General features: G+C 43.7%; 1 protein-coding gene across 4 annotated transcripts in view; it reads right to left on the reverse strand.

Annotated features, from left to right (window-relative positions):
* AKTIP (AKT interacting protein) overlaps positions 1-17,282 on the reverse strand; it is an 86,059-nt gene extending 68,777 nt beyond the window's left edge. For 2 of the 4 annotated variants that reach the window (XM_086945183.1, XM_086945180.1), the window contains exon 1: positions 17,131-17,282. In XM_086945183.1, coding sequence (XP_086801309.1) covers positions 17,131-17,145 — 15 coding nt within the window. In that variant the 5' untranslated portion in view covers positions 17,146-17,282. Of the gene's footprint in view, positions 1-16,177; positions 16,373-16,621; positions 16,785-17,130 lie in introns of those variants that run through there. The other 2 variants (XM_086945182.1, XM_086945181.1) reach the window with 2 other exon arrangements.
* Between the last annotated feature and the right edge of the window lie 690 nt (positions 17,283-17,972).

Here is a 17,972-nt window from a genome sequence, read left to right on the forward strand (position 1 = left end):
GATGTGTTTAGAACACTAAGCTCTGGCCGACAAGAATGCGTGGGCCCCCTGTAGCCTGTTGGCTGACTTTCATAAGGCGTTTGATTGAGTTGGCAGATTCATTAACTATATGCACCTTTTATGGGGACATGCCTGTGAGGGGCAGAATAGGATGCACATTGTCCCACACTTTTCAGGTGTCGCAAAGCACCCATTAGAAGTGTCAACTCTCGCTTTCACTCTTTGCATTTGCTATTGAATCCCTGGAAGCTTGGTTACAGATTTATGCCTTTGTTAAAGGATTTCAGTGGACTTTGGGTTGGATGACAAAGGGTGGTGCTCTATCATGGGCGTCCGCAGGGGAGGGCAAGGGGGTGCGCTTGACCCCCCCTGGGTCAGCGGTCCCATTCCTTTTGGTCCGTAATGTTCAAGATTACAGCAGGCTGTCCCCCTGCGAGAAGCCCCAGGAGTTTAAATGTTCTCTCACTTGGGGCCTCTCGCACTTCTCTTTGAACTCTAGAGGCTGCAGCAGCCCCTCCCCGACCTCGAGCAGACTGTGGACGGGCCCATTGTCATTCTCTCTGCTGCTGATCATCACTTAAAGAATGACAATGGGCCGTCTGCATTAAAAGTGCCTTGAAGGCGAGTGAGGAAGTTAAAAGTTTGCCCCCCCCCTGGAAACATTTCTGCGGACGCCCATGTGCTCTATGCAGATTAAGTCCTGATCCTCCTGGAGTACCCGCAGGTGTCGGGCCAAGGGTACCAAAAATTATTCAAATCTTCAAGAGATTCTCTTGGTGGACTATTAACTAATTTAAATCTGCTGTATACAACATTAAATGCCCCCCCGCTCACTATTGGAATGAGACCTACAGACCCTGACTGAGTGATTTAAGTACTTTGGCGTGTACGTTACAGGGGACAAACATTAGGCATAGACTAGAACATTCAGTGTCAGATAGAACACTCAACCTGGAAATAGGGGTTCAGGTCATCACTACTTTTGTCCTTTCAGGAGTGGTCCTTGATACATAAAATGGTTGTGAGCTGGTTTTTCGATCTGGCATGTTCGTGAGAGGGGCTCCATTGCAATTTGCCAATGATGAGGTGTAAAATAAATATAAATAACTTCTTGAAATATCCACACTGCATAACTGCATACTTGTAAGACCCTCTGGTTTGTACCATATGACAAGCTTTCGTACATAGTCTTCTATTTTTTTTTTCTTGGAGGGGAGGGGTGAAATACAAATTGTCCGATTCAAGCAGTTGAGGCATTTCGCTTTTGTATTGGGCCACATTCGCGTAAAATGTTGTTTTCCTACAGTTCTGCTCTGTCTCTGGTGCCAGCTGGTCTCTGTGTCGACTCTGTAAGCCGAGCCAAACTCTGTTCGCCGGGAGGAGGGGCGAAAGGGGTTTTGCTGAGCTGTCGCTTTTTATGTACCTGGCTCATCCAGTGCTCCCTCTTAAATTATATTGACGGTGCAATGTCGGTGGGTAACAAAACGCACACATCAATACCGCTGTGTAGAGCGATCAGAAGAGAGATGTACGAGTTGTTGGCTGTGAAGGAGAACTCATTAAAAGCGTTAGTACGGCTCCCCTAAGCATTAAGAGGGCTCAGGTGTTGGGGCAGATAACTCTGCTTCAGTCACTGAGTTTAAAGATCTCCTAATCGAAAATATATTCGCAGGTAATGCTTCACGACTCGCCAGATTATTTGATTAGGATTGGTAAATTAATTTACGCTAGGTTGCTAATGGTTTGATGGCATTGTGGTTAATTTAGCCCTGCAGTCTGATTTGGCTCACAATTTATAATTCCGTAGATTGCCCCAGACACCTGCTTTTAAAAAACACACACAAGACTCACCTGATCTGCTTTTGTTAGAGATACAGAGAGGACTTTGGGTCATTTTAATTTTTTTTAAGCACTAACGTGTTCGGTCGTGTATATCAAGAAATTACTTATTTAATCAAAGTTTGCCTAGAGGCAGTCAGTCTACGGTAGGCTTGCAGTTCATACGTTTGGTGGCTGTAGGCATAGGGGAGGAGGGGAACTAGACTAGTCTCGCATGTCAGAATTGAAGTCTCTTTATGTGAAGGACTTTTGTATGAGGTAGTTACTGTAGCAAGGAAGGCGGCAGCTCCGGCGCAGTAGTTGTGAAAGCCTCCAGCAGTTTATTTTTTTATGTAACTTAATGTAACTTTTCTCGGGACGATGTAATTCCAACTGTTTGAAGTTGGATTCTTAGGGGGGTTTTGAAAACTAATTGGAACTCAGCCGTGTTACATTTCATGCCGCTCCCCACAGAACTTATTGGTTCTGTGGGTGCTGCCCTGGTGGAACTGGTTAAATTGGGGCTGTGGCCCCTCTCAGTCACCTGTATCTGATTCTTTTAGGCTTTAACCTCCTATGGAAGGGATATGAATAGATGTACTGCAAGAGTCACATAGGAATGTTAGAGTAGAAAGGTCTACTGCATATACTAGTGAATACAGTCATCTCTATATACAGAAAAAATGAGTTATATTTAGAGGGGTCAGAGTGGGACGCAGTGGGTGGATGGATGCATGATGGGTGGATGGATGCATGATGGATGGATGTATGCATGATGCATGGATGGATGGGTTGTTGGTTGGATGGGTTGGTGGATTGCATAAATTGTTGAGGGATTGGCTGTATATATACACACATCTATCCATACACCCATCCATGCATCCACCAACTCATCCATGCAAGCATTACAACAAGAGCCCGCAGCTCCCCTACGTCTCTCCTCGCCCCCCCTTCCCTGAGCCCGCAGCTCTCCTTCGTCTCTCCTCGCCCCCCCTTCCCTGAGCCCGCAGCTCCCCTTAGTCTCTCCTCGCCCCCCCCTTCCCTGTCCTGCTATTGTAAATGACAATGCCATTTATTTATGTTAAAATAAAAACAAATAAAAATAATGTCAAGAGCAATGCCAATAGCTCTAACTTTAACAAAGGCAAAACCATTGCATTGTAAATGCTTGTTTGATATTGTACTTATTGACCCAGGTCAGGTAGTATATATGGGTTACCCCCTTTATATACAATACAATGAAGGAGAGGGTCTTAACAGAGGAGCTGATGGACCTCAATTTCACATATTTACAGACACCTTGTGACTAATTTACCAGAAGCATTTGGTCCACGTGTAGGAGACATGGGAGAAATATCTAGGTAGGCCCACTAACTTAAGGCGAATGGAGGGAGGCTATGGTATTTCTCCCCCACCCCTTCCTCCAAGAGGGGCTGACCAACAATTTTTATAAACACTTTGAATCTGACCTAGTTCCTAAATTAGTGAACCTCTAGACCGTTCATACACACAAGCAGGGTATCCCCACAAATTCCTACGCAAATATTACGCTCATTCACAAAGCAGGTAAACTGCAAGATCAGCGTGCCCCATGCAGATAAATTCCACTGCTTAATGCAAACATCTTCACTAAAATCCGAACAAATAGACTTTCAACCTCCCATACCTTATTCATCCAGATCAGTTGGGGTTCATCCCATGCTGCCAAGCAGCTGATATTAGCTGGGTGCTACATCTGATAGCAAAGGCAGACTACAAGAAAATTCAAATGGCAATACGGTCGCTCGATGCAGAAAAGGTGTTTGATCGAGGCGGATGGTTGTTTTTTCAGTGAATGCCAACGGCAGTGGGCCTAGGTCTCCGAATACTGGCTTGGATCTGAGACAACCACCATTACCCTACAGCCAATATACTGGTCAATGGTGTTAAAATAAAAAATGTACATATATAGGGGAATGCGACAAGGATGCCCACTGCCACCCCTTTTTATACTGGCGGTTAAGCCCTTGGCTGCCTGCATTCGCCAACAATTCTTCATGTAGGGAATGTTCTTCAGTGGGGACAAACATAAAATACATCTATTTGCAGAGGACATCCTGCTGATTTAATTGGACTCCATTAGCATTATTCCCATATTATTGATTTATACAGCAGGTAAGGTTTGAAGGTTAACCTTATCAAATTAGAAATTTTCGGTGTGAGCATAGCGTGAAGGAACACATTTCTAGGGTATCACTTTTCCATTGGGCTGAGGTGGAAATTAAATAACTGGGAATTTACATCACCCTTAAATTCCTGACTACCAGGCAAATTATCCTAGACTCTTCCATAGCCTCACCCAAGACCTACGTAGACGGCCTAACCTCTACATCTTGTGGTTGGGCAGAGTAGCAGCAATCAAATTAAATATCCTACTGAGTATTGTATGCTTTTCAGGTACTGCTGGTCAAAATACCAGGAAGAGACTTGAAAACTTTCCAATCAGTTGCTGACACTTTCAGGCCAACATGCACACATGTCAATGAGTGTACCAAGATCTAACAGGATGCTGGGTGGACTGGGTCTGCAGCATATAAACTATTTTCATTCAGCCTAACTTAGAATTGTTTGTGTGGTTTAGGAGACAGAAAGACACTGGATCCACATTGAAGCAGTGGTTATGGGCCAGGCCCCATGGGCGGTCCAATGGGCGCTGATACATGCGAGACCGTCAGTAGGCTACGTTTCAGAGATAATGTTATCAATTCTTGAAATGTGGGCTATGGTCACAAAAAGGCAGACTCTTACATATTTCCCATTCCCCAACACAGCCCTTTTTGGTAATGCGGGTTTTACCCCAGAGTGAAACAAGCGAGAATTTAGGAGATGGTCAGATGGGGCTGTAGAATGCTCAGTGACTTGTTCGGGTGGGTGATTAAATCCTCTGATGTGTGTAAAAAAGAATTTACGGTATGGAGGGGGGCCGACTTCAATACATTCAACTAAGGCATTGGGCGATGCACCCAGGAAACCAAGTCACCATGTAGACCCAGCAGGGGAGCAGTTATTTGCCACATATGCTTCACTGAAAGGGTTGATCACCAATATTTATGCTGCCCTGGTAGATGAGGGTGCAAACGTTTGCTAACCTTATATGAATGGGTGGCAAAGGCAGTTAAAGGCTAAACTTACCTCTGGTCAGTGGAAGAGTTTGTGGGAGGACAGTCATCGATTATGTAACAGTCCAAACAGAGCCTTTATAAACATATGATGTTATGGCATACCAATGCCTTGAAATCGAAACAGATGTATGCAGACGTCTCCGCTTGAAAAATTGTGAAATGAAAAGAATGTAGTGCAAATGGGGAGCTTGCCATAGTTCAACTAGGCTTTGGAAGGACGTCTTGAGTCACAAAAGAAGAACCTGATCCAAGAAGACCCAGCTGTTATATTGGGTATTCGGCCTACCGAGATAAAATCATTATCAACTGATTGGAGAATAGCTATGAACATGATTCTTGCGGACAAACAATGACTGGCCCGTAGATGGAAGACAGCAGGACTGGACTAGTCAGTTATAGACACTGCTGGCAGTGAATATAGAAATTAAACTGGTACTTGAACGTTCCGAAGGCGAAATAGAAAGCAGAGTTGGGTCCGCTGGTGCACTACATGTCGGCAGGCAGAATATTAACTTCGTTGAAACTAAGGCAATAAGGTGGTTTGGACAAGCTTGGCTGGGAGCCTGTATTTACTTCTTTCAGCTACTTATTCCCTTGCTCTCCAAGTGTAGGACAGAGTCTAAAGTTTGTGTTTTGACAGACTCCAATACCCTGTTTGGGGAGGGGTTGATGGAGAAAGGGTGGGGGTGTTACTTTGGAGTGTTGAACTGGTGCTGGGTTACTAGCATGCCAAAAATTCAATATAACACAGTTGGAAAGAAAACGCTTCCCACTGAACAGTTTGATGCCAAAGGTGGAAAGAGCACTCCAAGATGTGAAACTGAACAAGGCACCTGGCCCTGACCTAGCCCAAATCGATCTTTACCAGGCAAACCCAAAGATTAGGTCTGATTATCTCAAAAGAGTTAGTAACACTCATGTAAAGAATATACCACCTTCACTGCGTTTGGAGATCATATCACTATATAAGAAAGGTAGTTGTGGCAACCCATTGAACCATTGGCCAATATAGTTATTAGATGGGGCAATGAACGATACTGGAGTAGTTTTACTAAATCGAATCTAGGGCTGTGTGGATGCCAAGAATGCTTGGACTGAGGTGCAAGCTGGCACTTGGTCGCGGACAAGAACAGCTGGCCAAGTTGTTCAACTGTATGTTTAGTTACAAGTATACAGTAGCAAAAGATCACATTGTATCTTACCTTCATTGACCTAAAGTCATCAATTGATCTCGTCAATAGTAAGAAATGTTGCATATTCTCCAAGCATTAAGGATTGATAATACAGTCCTGCATGCTATAGTGGGTCTACACACTTGCTACATGGTTAAAGTCCATTATGGGACATATGGAGAGTGTAGCCTATTTTTTCGAATTTAAAAAGTAATAAAGCAGGGCTACGTATTAGCCCCAGTCCTTTTAGGTTTACTTTTAAATGCAGTGGAATACCTGTTTGAGACAGCTCTTGACGTCCCAATTATAGTTAGTTAAAAGGGACTTCTGTTCACGGTTTTATTATCCAGGACAATAAACAAATAGCACAAATTACTGGATAGATTTTCAGGGTATTTCAGAATGAAGGATTTGGACATCAAGAAAGATTATGTTAATGAGTGTCTCCTCTCCCTTAAAGAGAAAACTGACGGTATGGGGTGAAAAAAAATAGAATGTGTTCCTGATTAGGACTATCTAGTTACACGTTTTGAAAAACCATTTAGAAAGGACAGATAAGCAAGTACCACTTTACAGCAAACCTCAAGGACAGCGATAATGTGTTTACATTTCAACAGAAAGCAGGCTGTCAGTCTAAGCATAATACTCCCAATCTATACACATAACATGGTGGCTGCTGCTCTATATGGAGCTGAATTGTTGGGCCATAGCAACCCAAGCCAATTCCAAATAGAAAATAACTTCCTGAGGTCCTTTCTGAAGTTAGGCCCAAGGAAACCCATATTGCCACCTTTCCTGGAGTTACGTATTGCCACTATCAAATCTGGCTACAATGGTGCCAATGCTGTATGGGCTAAAAATGCAAGGAAACTCAAACATAGTAGTGTATCTAAAATCCGTGTTGGAGGTGAAAATGTGGGGTGTATGGACAGCGCTAGCTAGTTGGCACATAAAGAAAGGTATGCAGCTAGGGGACCTCTAGAAAGAACCAAGCATAGTCGGCTCAGACAATGCAGAAATCAAGAAAGCACACTACCAGTATTTTACACTAGACAGAAGGATCTCAAAGACACGCCCAAACAACTTATCTTGCTTTTAGGTCTTACATGGGATTTGAAAATAATCTGGACCAAAGTTAACCAGAACTAAAACACTCTATAATATATATTTTGTAAACTGTTTAATATTGTTTAATTGATTCCCTACCTTATCAGGACCATTGCCCACACACTTGCACTACAATTGTGCCCCCACCGCTCTTTTAGCGGGCCGAGTTGACCGGTGAATCCTTGTGTAGCCGCCGTCTTGGGTGTAGTTGGGGAGGTCTGCCTGTGACATCACGCTGAGCGCTCTAGTGCTCAGGCGGCCAGGTGAGCCCTATTTAAACCTACTCTGCATACACGCAGCGGTGACGCTCAGCGGGCGCGCCCGACTCGCGCCGGAGTCAAGCCAGAGTCCTGCCCGTCAGCGCTACGGTGGCGCTCGAGGCGGGGGACTCTGTGCAGCTTCATGACTCTCGTAAGGCTCTCATAGGTATGTCCAGGGAATTACTATACTCCTATAATACGACTCCTACGCACTGTCATGGGGCTGTAACCCCGGACAACTGGTATGGACCCGTGTGCTGTGGGGAGTGTAACCTTACTCCAGAGCCTGTCCCGGAAGTTCCCTCTCACAATCCTGTGCTGCGAGGAGGACTCATTAATGCCCGATCACTTTGTAGAAACACCCAGAATATAAACGACTTGATAGTTGAGACCAATCTGGACTGGCTCTTGGTCACGGAAACTTGGTTAAGACCTTGGTCCAATCCTAATTTAGCTATAGCTCTTCCTCATAATTATCGGATACAGCGCCTGGATAGGAGTGAACAACGAGGAGGGCTGGCCATAATTTATCGTAACTCACTTAAATGCTCCACCCACGAATTAGCGGTCATTAAAGGTGCTGAAGCTTTAGCCTTTTGCTTAAGTATCCATGATTCTTTCACCTTTTCCGGCGCCCTCATTTACCGTCCCCCTGGCTCTCCTCCTGAGTTCCTTGAAACTGTGGGAGATGCACTGAGCGATTTGGTGCTCAGATACTCACACTTTATGGTGTTAGGAGACCTAAACCTGCACTTAGACTCCCCCAAAGAGCCAGGAGTGAGTGGCTTTACAGATATCATTGACATTCTTGGTCTTACTCTCCGAAACTGAGAACCGACCCATGTAGCTGGACACTTGCTGGACTGTATTTGCTCCAATTCGGCTAGGTTGATGGTTAAATCGCCGCGCCCTCAAATTTGCCCCGACCACTTTTTCATCTCTTTTGATATTGCACTAAATAACTACGTCTCAGCTGACACCATGAAAAAGAGAAGATCTGACAACACGTACAAACCTAACTGGAAGAAATTTTCTAGCAGACCAGATCTGATAGGAATGTTAAAAGAAGCCACGCCTGCTTTAACAGGCAATACTTCAATAGACAATCAGAAATTCTGTGACTGGATAGGTACGGCTGGCGCTTTATTAGGACCAGCTGGTAGGAAAAACTCAGCTGCCATTAAGGGCAAAAGGAATGCCCCATGGTTCTCGCCTGCCCTGAAGTTAGAGCTGGGAGAAGTGAGAGCACTTGAGCGGAGATGGCGTAGGAAATACGAGTGGGCTGCTCGTAATATCTATAAAATCAGCCAGAAGGCATCATCATGCAGGGATTAAACTAGCTAAGAAAGCCTACTACCTACAGGCTATATCCACGGCGGGCTCTGGACAAAAAGAAATCTTTAAAATAGTAAAGGATTTCACTAACCCATCGGCCCTGTCACAAGAGATTCCTCCATCTCAAAACCTTTGCAATCTGATTGCGGATTACTTTGAAAATAAGATCCTCGATATTGTGAAGACCTTTCCCCCGACATCTTCTCCAGAAAGCCTAGAACAGGTTGAAGGAGTTAAGACAGTAATGAGGATCCCCTGCCTCGAATCATTTGCGCCTGTCTCCCTTGAGGAGACCTCTAAAGCCATTCTGGCCAGTAAATCTGGATCTCCTTTTGACCCATTCCCCCCTATGGTTTTGCAGGCATTGGTGGAGGTTGTTAATCCCACCATTTACAGCATTATAAATTCATCGCTAGCCACAGCAGAAATCCCCAGTGAATGGAAGCTCGCAGCAGTTAAGTCCCTCCACAAAAAGGCCCTAGCTGACCCAACGACCCTCTCTAACATGCGGCCTATATCCCTGCTCCCATTGCTGTTCAAACTGGTGGAAAAGTTCGTTAACAGTCAACTTACAAGCTTTCTGGAGGAGAACAACATCCTACATCCCAACCAGTCAGGGTTTCGGTCGAAACACTCTACAGAATCTGCCCTGCTGTTCACAGCAGAGACCCTTTGAATGGCTATAGACCAGGGAAAGAAGGCTGTCCTGATTTTATTAGATCTGTCGGCAGCCTTCGACACGGTTTCACATAACATCTTAGTGGACCGGTTGGTGGCCGCAGGAATAGGAGGGACAGTCTTGGGTTGGCTTAGGAACTTTCTAAACAACAGACGCCAAATTACAGTTTTGTGCAAATTCCAGTCAGAAGCTAAGGTCATCAGCTCTGGGGTCCCTCAGGGCACGAGGTTAAGCCCTGTCCTCTTTACTCTATACATGGTACCCCTGATTGAGCCAATTGCATCATTTCATATTAGTACAATATCATATGCAGATGACACTCAGCTTATCCTGGTACTGGATGGGGAACTGCCTGGGGCGGAGGAAAACCTGAAAAAATGGCCAACAGCCACATTTAAATGGATGACTGAGAACCACCTCAAATGCAATTCCGGCAAGACGGAGATCTTGCCTTACGGAAATCAAAATCTGTTTTCCCCCGAAAAACTGGTGGCCGGACGGTGCTGAAGCCCCCCCTGATACCATCTTGTCTGCTCGAAACCTTGGCATTAAATTTGATGACCAACTGCGCTTTAAACAGCAAGCGGTGGCCGTAGCTGGTATGTGTTTCCACATAATTAAATCTCGGAGGAAGTTTTTTGACCTGCTTCCTCAGTCAGCCAGAAAATCAGTCGCAGTTGCCTTATTAACTTCGAGGCTGGATTAGTGTAACAGCCTATATGCTGGAGTCAATCAGTCTGTACTCCATAGGCTACAGATGGTCCAACATGCTGCTGCCCGGCTGGTGCTACGCTGGCCCCGTAAGTCATCTTCGTCAGCTGCACTTAAAGCGCTGCATTGGCTACCAATTGGCAAAAGGATCCTATTTAAGATCTTGCTGATCACATTTAGAGCCTTTCAACAGCAAGGGCCCAAATATCTGTGTAACAGTTTTAAACGGTACCATCCCACCCGTTGCCTGAGGTCTGCTAGTCAGAACCTACTAATAATCCCCAGATTCAGACTGGCTACCAAAGGAGGAAAATCTCTTCGTCCTGGGTGCTAGGGCTTGGAATAATCTTCCACCTTACCGCAGGTCATTGTCCCACGAAACTCAGTTTAGGAAAGCTTTAAAAACGTGGGTGTTTTCCTCTTACAGATGTGGCCTGCAGAACATTGGTGTAAAGCATTCTCCATCGAGTTGATCTCTTTCCCTCAACCTTGTCATCTGGTTGTTGAGCGCCAAGATACTCCTTGGAGTGATAGGTGCGCTATATATATATATATATATATATATATATATATATATATATATATATATATATTACACCCACACACACACACGCACATTAAATTTGGAATGGGGATATTCTCTACTAGACCACGCCTAGCGAGATGTAGCAGGCTTAAAAAGGGGAAGAATATTGTGGCTGTACTTTAGTTGGAAAGATGGCATACTTTGGACAAAATTATGTAAAATCCATAAATGCTGGCTACACCCTCTCCTTAAGTCTTCTAACAAGAGATTGAAACTGGATGCACTAGAACTTTGTTCCAAGTCAGATTATAAATTCATTTTTAGTTCTGTGCTTATATATGGGCAGTGTGGCCAATCAGCCAGAATGTAGGGTGACTAAAGCAAATTACATCTCAGAGAAGACAATAAGTTATGTTGAAAATTGCATAGCTGTGGAGTATAATAATTTTATATGTTAATGTAGAGAATATATTCTTTAAGGAGTGTGCCCTGCACACTTTAGCCTTGAGAAATGTGCAACAGGCATGTGCAATAATTATGTTGGTGTTATGGAGTATAGTGAACATACTTTTGGTGAGGGGGTGATCTCCCATTGCTTTTGCTGCATATGCTTGGAGCACTGTTGGTGTATTCAAGCGTTCTACAAGTTTTAAGTGTTTATTATTGGATTAGGATATTGTAAAATGCATAATTATATCACATATGGAAGGCTTTATTAGGTCTATTTTTATATCATATGGTATATCACTGACAAATTAACTTACAACATTCTTTTGATGCAGTATTGGGAAAGTGGTCATTAACAAGGAAATTTAATACTGCATTGACAAAATTCCTAAGTGAAACTCACACCATGAACTTTTTTTTTAGTATTTTTTATATACACCGCAAACTAGACCCGAAGATATCTGGTATCAGAGCGCTTTACATAGCACCAGTTTTGTTACACATTCATTTTTTTCAGGCACTGGGAGATTAAGTGATTTGCCCATAATCATAGGATGTTGAGCGTCATTGCAGAGACTCGAACCTGGTTCCCCAGCTTCAACATCAACCGCTCAAGCCGTAAGGCTACATCCTCTCCCTACTTTTAAGCAAGGTTTTAAGGTTACATATTTGCCCAGACCAATAAAAAAAAAGGAAAGTAAAAACTACATTGAACAACTTGTGGATATCAGCATCTGGTTCCAACTGTAGTCTGGAAAATTTGGACAACTTCAACACCACCTTTCTCTACCAAAAAGCTTAATGCTGAAGACCAAAAGGCTAAGGGAACAAATGATGGTCGGAAAGCTGAACAATGCGAACATTCACCCCCAGGTCACAAGGACCAGCTTTTAATCAGTTGTTCTTTTGCCCACCACACCACCCCAGTCATATGGGCAGTCCGGCCGGAACTGCCAAGCCAGGTTGTCCCTGGACCGGAAAAACACATCCTGGGACCAGTTTCGGGGCATCACCCAGGCTAGTTTGAATCCAGTGGTGCAGTGAGTATGGGACCCATGTCTGGGCATACCCTTCCCACTTAGGGCGACAAAAGCAAAGGAACAAATGGACAGAATGAACAGCATCTATACTGTTCACTGAAAAGTGCAATATCCCCATGCAGCTCTTGCAACCACTGTTTTCAGCTCTACACATGTATTAAGGTTACTGTATACTGTCTTTACCAAGTAACACTTGAATTTTTAAGACGCTGTTTTGTAGGCAGATTTCCCTGCCAACACTAGGGGCTTATCCTCAGTAATTTTGGTGCCCTGCTAGACAAATCTCTTTTTCCAAGCCTTTACCAGATCATTGGAATAAAATATACTTTTGCACTACCTCAGAGATCTGTCCATAACCCTAAGTAGATTATATACATGAAATCCAGGTAATAGAAGTTAAAATAAATTGTATTAGGATCTGATGTAATGCATTCATCCCCAAAAAACAAAACTCATCAGTAAAGCGACAATTCCAGACTCCAGCTTTCAAGAGTAAGGTTATAAGCTCCACAAATACTGCAAGAGACTTATTCTACTTAGTCACTGACCCCACAGACATGTTTTACCCCCGGGAAAAAGATAACTGCAGTAACAAAAACAATTGTTACGCAGTCCAGCAATTTCATAGCTTGATAAATAAATGGCTTGTTATAAACCTAGAGAGAAACTTCAACCTTTCTACTTTACCTAGATGCTCTGGTACAAATGAATTATTAACCTACTTATCCAGCTCCATTATAAATAATATATTGGAATGCAACTCCTGCATGCTTAAGGTATGACTAATCAAGTATTAAACGAAACCCAGCTCTATAACCAACACCTGTATTGCATTATCACAGATTAAAATGGACACCTCACTAGTACCGGCCTCTTAGGAGCTTTCCAATACACTAACTGACCATTTTGAAGAAAATAATCCCAACCATAAAAAGGAATCTTACCCTCTGTCCTCCCCTTCCCCTCTCCACCGATTCCCCTGCTGTCACTACCCCCTTACTGCACACCTCTTGTGTTCTCTGGAATACTTTGAACCCGTTACCCCACAACCTGTTCTTAAAACTATGAGCAAAATCAGGATCTCTCTAGGACCCAGCCCTTCCTCATAATATGATGTCTCTAGATAACACCTTGCTCCCAGACATCACAACATTGTTCAATCTTTCTTTGAACACTGCAAATGTACCTCAGGCCTGGACAACTGGACAGGTGATGCCAATTCTCAAAAAACAATGCAAATCCTCTATAACCTACCAATTACAGCCCCATTTCGCATCTTCCATATCTCAGTAAAAATCTAGAATGTCTAGTAAATCAACTATCGAGCTACTTAGGTTAATTCCAACCTAGACTTTTCCCAGACCGGCTTCAGAGCCTCTAATGGTACAGAAACGCTCTAATAGCGGTCTTAGATGACATCATACTCTCCCTTGATGATGGCTTCCCAGCCACGCTAGTACTACTGTATCTGTACACTGCCTTTGATGCCATCTCACACTATCATGGTCCAGAGACTAACGGAGATTGACATCACTGCCAAAGCACTGGGATGGCTTCATAGCTTTCTCAATGATTGTGCACAGTCAGTAAACTTAGGACAATTTAAATCACGTGTAAGGTCGTTAGACAGGGGGGTACCACCGGACTCATCCTTGAGCCCAACACTTTTTAATATATAATATACACAACACCCCTTCGACTAGAGTCGTAAGATCCTGCAGATCATCTCATATGCAGACGGCATGCAGCTATACATGGCAAAGGGTCCTAACCCCGAATGTATAAAAACTAAACTCAAAAACAACAATTGATGGACAGAATGCAGAACAATGTCATACATTCACCCCAGTACAGAGATCTGGGCCTAAATCCATCTTTTTTTGCACTCCACACCACCCCAGTTAAGACATGGCCATATGCAAATCAGCCTTGACCCTGTGCCTCATGGGAACAGTCCAGCCCGAACTGCCAAGCCATGTGTATTTCCTGGGCCGGATTCAAGCATCCTAGGACCGGTTTCTGGCTATCAGCCGTCTTCAGCCAGGATAGCTTGACTCCAGTGGTGTGGAGAGCAAGGGACTCACGTCTGAGCATACCCTTCCCACTCGGGGTGACAAATGCAAAAACAACAATTGATGGACAGAATGCAGAACAATGTCATACATTCACCCCAGTACAGAGATCACCCCTTCGACTAGAGTCGTAAGATCCGGCAGTCTGGAGATCATCTCATATGCAGACGGCATGCAGCTATACATATCAAAGGGTCCTAACCCCAAATGTATAAAAACTAAACTCAGACTGCGTGCCGAAAATTCCCTCCTGGGTGTCTTAAAACTGCTTGCAGCAAAAACCGTGAAATCTTTGTTTGGCAATACTTATTCCTTCAGGACAGACTATTGGTGGCCACCTGAACTGTGTGTTGCCCCACAACCTAAAAAGGTTGTAAAGAAGCCTATGCAGCCTGAGAGACCATAACTTCTAGATAAAAGCAGGTTGAGTCCACATGCGGGCCTGTTTTAGAACTATGCAAATGCTTAAGGCCTTTCAATGGCTTCTCTTGCATACTAGGAAAACTCATGCAGGCGTTGGTAGTCAGCCACCTGGATTACAGAAACACCCTTTTGGTTGGAACAAATGAGACCCTCTATCATAACTTCAGGTAGTCCAGTACACAGAAGTATGCCTTGATTGTAAACTACCTCCCTGCACTCCCTCATAGCCCACCTTCAGATCCCTTCACTGGCTCCCAATCAGAAAGAGCTACATCTTTAAGCTATTATGTCTGGTACATAAATCCCTCTCAGGTAAAGGACCTGCTTATCTCCAAAAACAAACGTCACCGTTATCCTACAAGAAACTTGAGCTCCCAACGTATTTGTACAGTCAAACTCGGCAGCCACTCTATCTACCTTGGCCCCCAATACTGGAATAAACTCCAGCACATTTGCGACTGTTCTGAAATTGCCTACGTCAAAAAAACTTTCTAAAACTTGCCTATTTTAAGCTCCCGTTTCCGTCCTCACCTTACATGGTTTGTAATGCATCGCCGAAAAATCCCTGTGGGGTGATCTGTTGAGCTATATGAAGTCCACTTAACAAATTTGCGATAAGCGAAGTAGCGTCATTGTACTATGCCACATTTATAAGATGTTCTACTGAACACACAACAAATAGGATAAACAGCAAAACTTAAGTGGGAAACTTGGGAGGTACGAGCCGATACTATCAACTGTTTGCCTACATAAAAAAAAACTAGACCGACAATAGTTTACAGCATTATATTAGGAGTTACAAGGGAACAACATGTTCAGCCTGGGAGGAAAGCATTTTACTCAGAGACGTTCAGGAGCTCACAGAGAATAGGCTCAAATCACGTGTAATGGAGCCTTTTTTTTAAATAAATTTTGGTAAAGACAGTGAGTAGCAAGTGCCTGAATAATACGGTGGGCTCAAAAATGTTATGTTTAAAAGCGTAAGGAATGGGTCGTTCGGATACTGGCACGAGAGTTGTAGGAATTAGTTTTCTTACAATCTAGGAACAAGTAGTTCAAGTAAGCATTGGTCGTCATACCAACAGCCACGAGGTAAACAAGTTATATTTTTCTTACTACAGCAGCCACGATGAATGCAAAGAATATGTGTCTTCCTATCGCAATAGATTAAAAAAAACAAATAGAAAAAAACAGACACCACAACAACACATCAAGTAGCACAGACATAAAAAAAAAGTCAGTGATACCCTGGTACAGACGTTAAGCGGTCTGAAAGCCTGCTTCGGAGGTGTTGGGAGAGGAAGGAGGAGGGAAAACTAACTAATGTAACCATGTTAAGGATAAGAATTCACGAAAATATATGGACTAGTCACACTGTCGAGCTCCAGAAATCCATTGCTCTGACAACAGCTCCTCCCACTCCTACCTTTTAAACATGACAGCTCTGTCGCCAAAACGCACCAGAACACTGTACACCGCTGTACATCATGGCGCGCTTTACAGTTTATAAGCATTCACTTATCCTTTCAGTGACAGGGAAAGCAGTCCTGCTTAAGTAAGCAAATATACACCCAGACCGTCTAGCACCCTTCTTAACCCCATCTGCCATTGGAGATATTACAGGGACCACAAATAGTACACAAAATAGAAAACGGACAAACGTAAAGAGCTAATTGTTAAGTGAACAACCAGCCCACCATCTTGGAAAGGCTGCAGTACATGTCTCCTCGACAAGGAAAACACTTACTTTGTTCTTCGAGAACATTACATGAAAAAAAAAGACAAAAAAAACACACACTCTAACACTAGACATAATCAAGATGTCATGGCAAAATATAATTACGACAAAATACGTTTTTCGCAGATGTACCTATACGTTCTCTTTATATCACGCGTGCGCCCCGTGGAAGCACGCTGTTATTAGTCCAGGTTAAACTCCTTTACTCCAAAGCGATACATTTCTTGGACGGACACATCTCACGTTTGCAAGAAATACCACCATATAATCGATAGTCCGTCCTCACTGTCGATACAGACTCTAAGCCGCTCTAACAAGCTCTTTTAGGATTCACAGGCAAGAGGCGGGACAAGGCACAAACGTTCGTTGATTGGTTTAATCAGAAGAAAGGAGGCGGGACCGGGAGGGGGGCTTGGGGTTCAGCCCATAGCTGTCAAAAGGGTTGTGGCTATACACTAGGATAAAAGTAGGGCTAAGAGTGACATTGTTCCAAACCAAAACGCGACTATTTAAGAGCCCAGGTGGTCGTTGTCCAAGTTAGGGGAAGAGAAAACTGTCCTAAGGGGAATTTACGGAGAGATTACCACTTCCTGGATTTTTGCGAGCATGACAGGGTCGGGCAGGTCCAAAGCAATACTCACCCGCCGCCGGCTCATGTCCTGGCTTCTCTATTACTCAAACAACACGTTGTCAACGCCAGCTTCTGATCATCTGCTACAGTCGCCAGCCTTCATCGCCTACCAGGGTAGTGCCTTAGTGGAGCCACCGCCCCTAGCAACGGATATCCTTTCCCAGGGGCCACCGCCCACGTACTCTGATTGGTCAACAATGTGTCACTCAAATCTGAGTGACGGGGCACTACACCAGTGACTAATCTCAATTTGTACTGGCGCTGGACTGAAAAGGGTGTGAGGAGGAGAATCAGTTTTAGGTCGCCCGGAGAAACACTAGCATCTTAATCCAACCAGTGCAGTAAATTGGGGAAATTTACTAGAGAAGTGATTTATTACTGTCAGCGAAGTCATCTGTCAAAGAAGGTGCGCATATGGCTACCATGGAGACGGACTATACGTAGTGCAGAGCGCGAACACCTGGTTTGCTGTCAAGAATAGGCGGTTTTCTAATAGAGCATCTTGTGCCTTATTTTTAGCTGTCATTAGTTCACCCTAACGTATAGATTACAACTCAAATCATATACGGAGTTTAGAAAAATTGGAACATGTATTTAAGCCAGGAAAAGTAATAATAAATATTGGATTGATGTTGCAAAGAGGCCGCTTTACACTGATATTTCCTATAATTCTAGCGTACGGTACATGCCCAGCTTTGGTACATGCTCAGCTTGGTGCTTGCTCGGTACTGTTATTGTTTTAAGTTTCTGTATAAAAAGATTTCACAATTGGTCATAATAATTTAGTATGTTACTGCTCATGCGTACAGGTAAGGCAATATGTTCGGTCCTTTCGTGGCAGCAAACTTTTGA

The sequence above is a fragment of the Lissotriton vulgaris genome, chromosome 12, assembly GCF_964263255.1.
Source record: "Lissotriton vulgaris chromosome 12, aLisVul1.2, whole genome shotgun sequence".
Lineage (NCBI taxonomy): Eukaryota > Metazoa > Chordata > Amphibia > Caudata > Salamandridae > Lissotriton > Lissotriton vulgaris.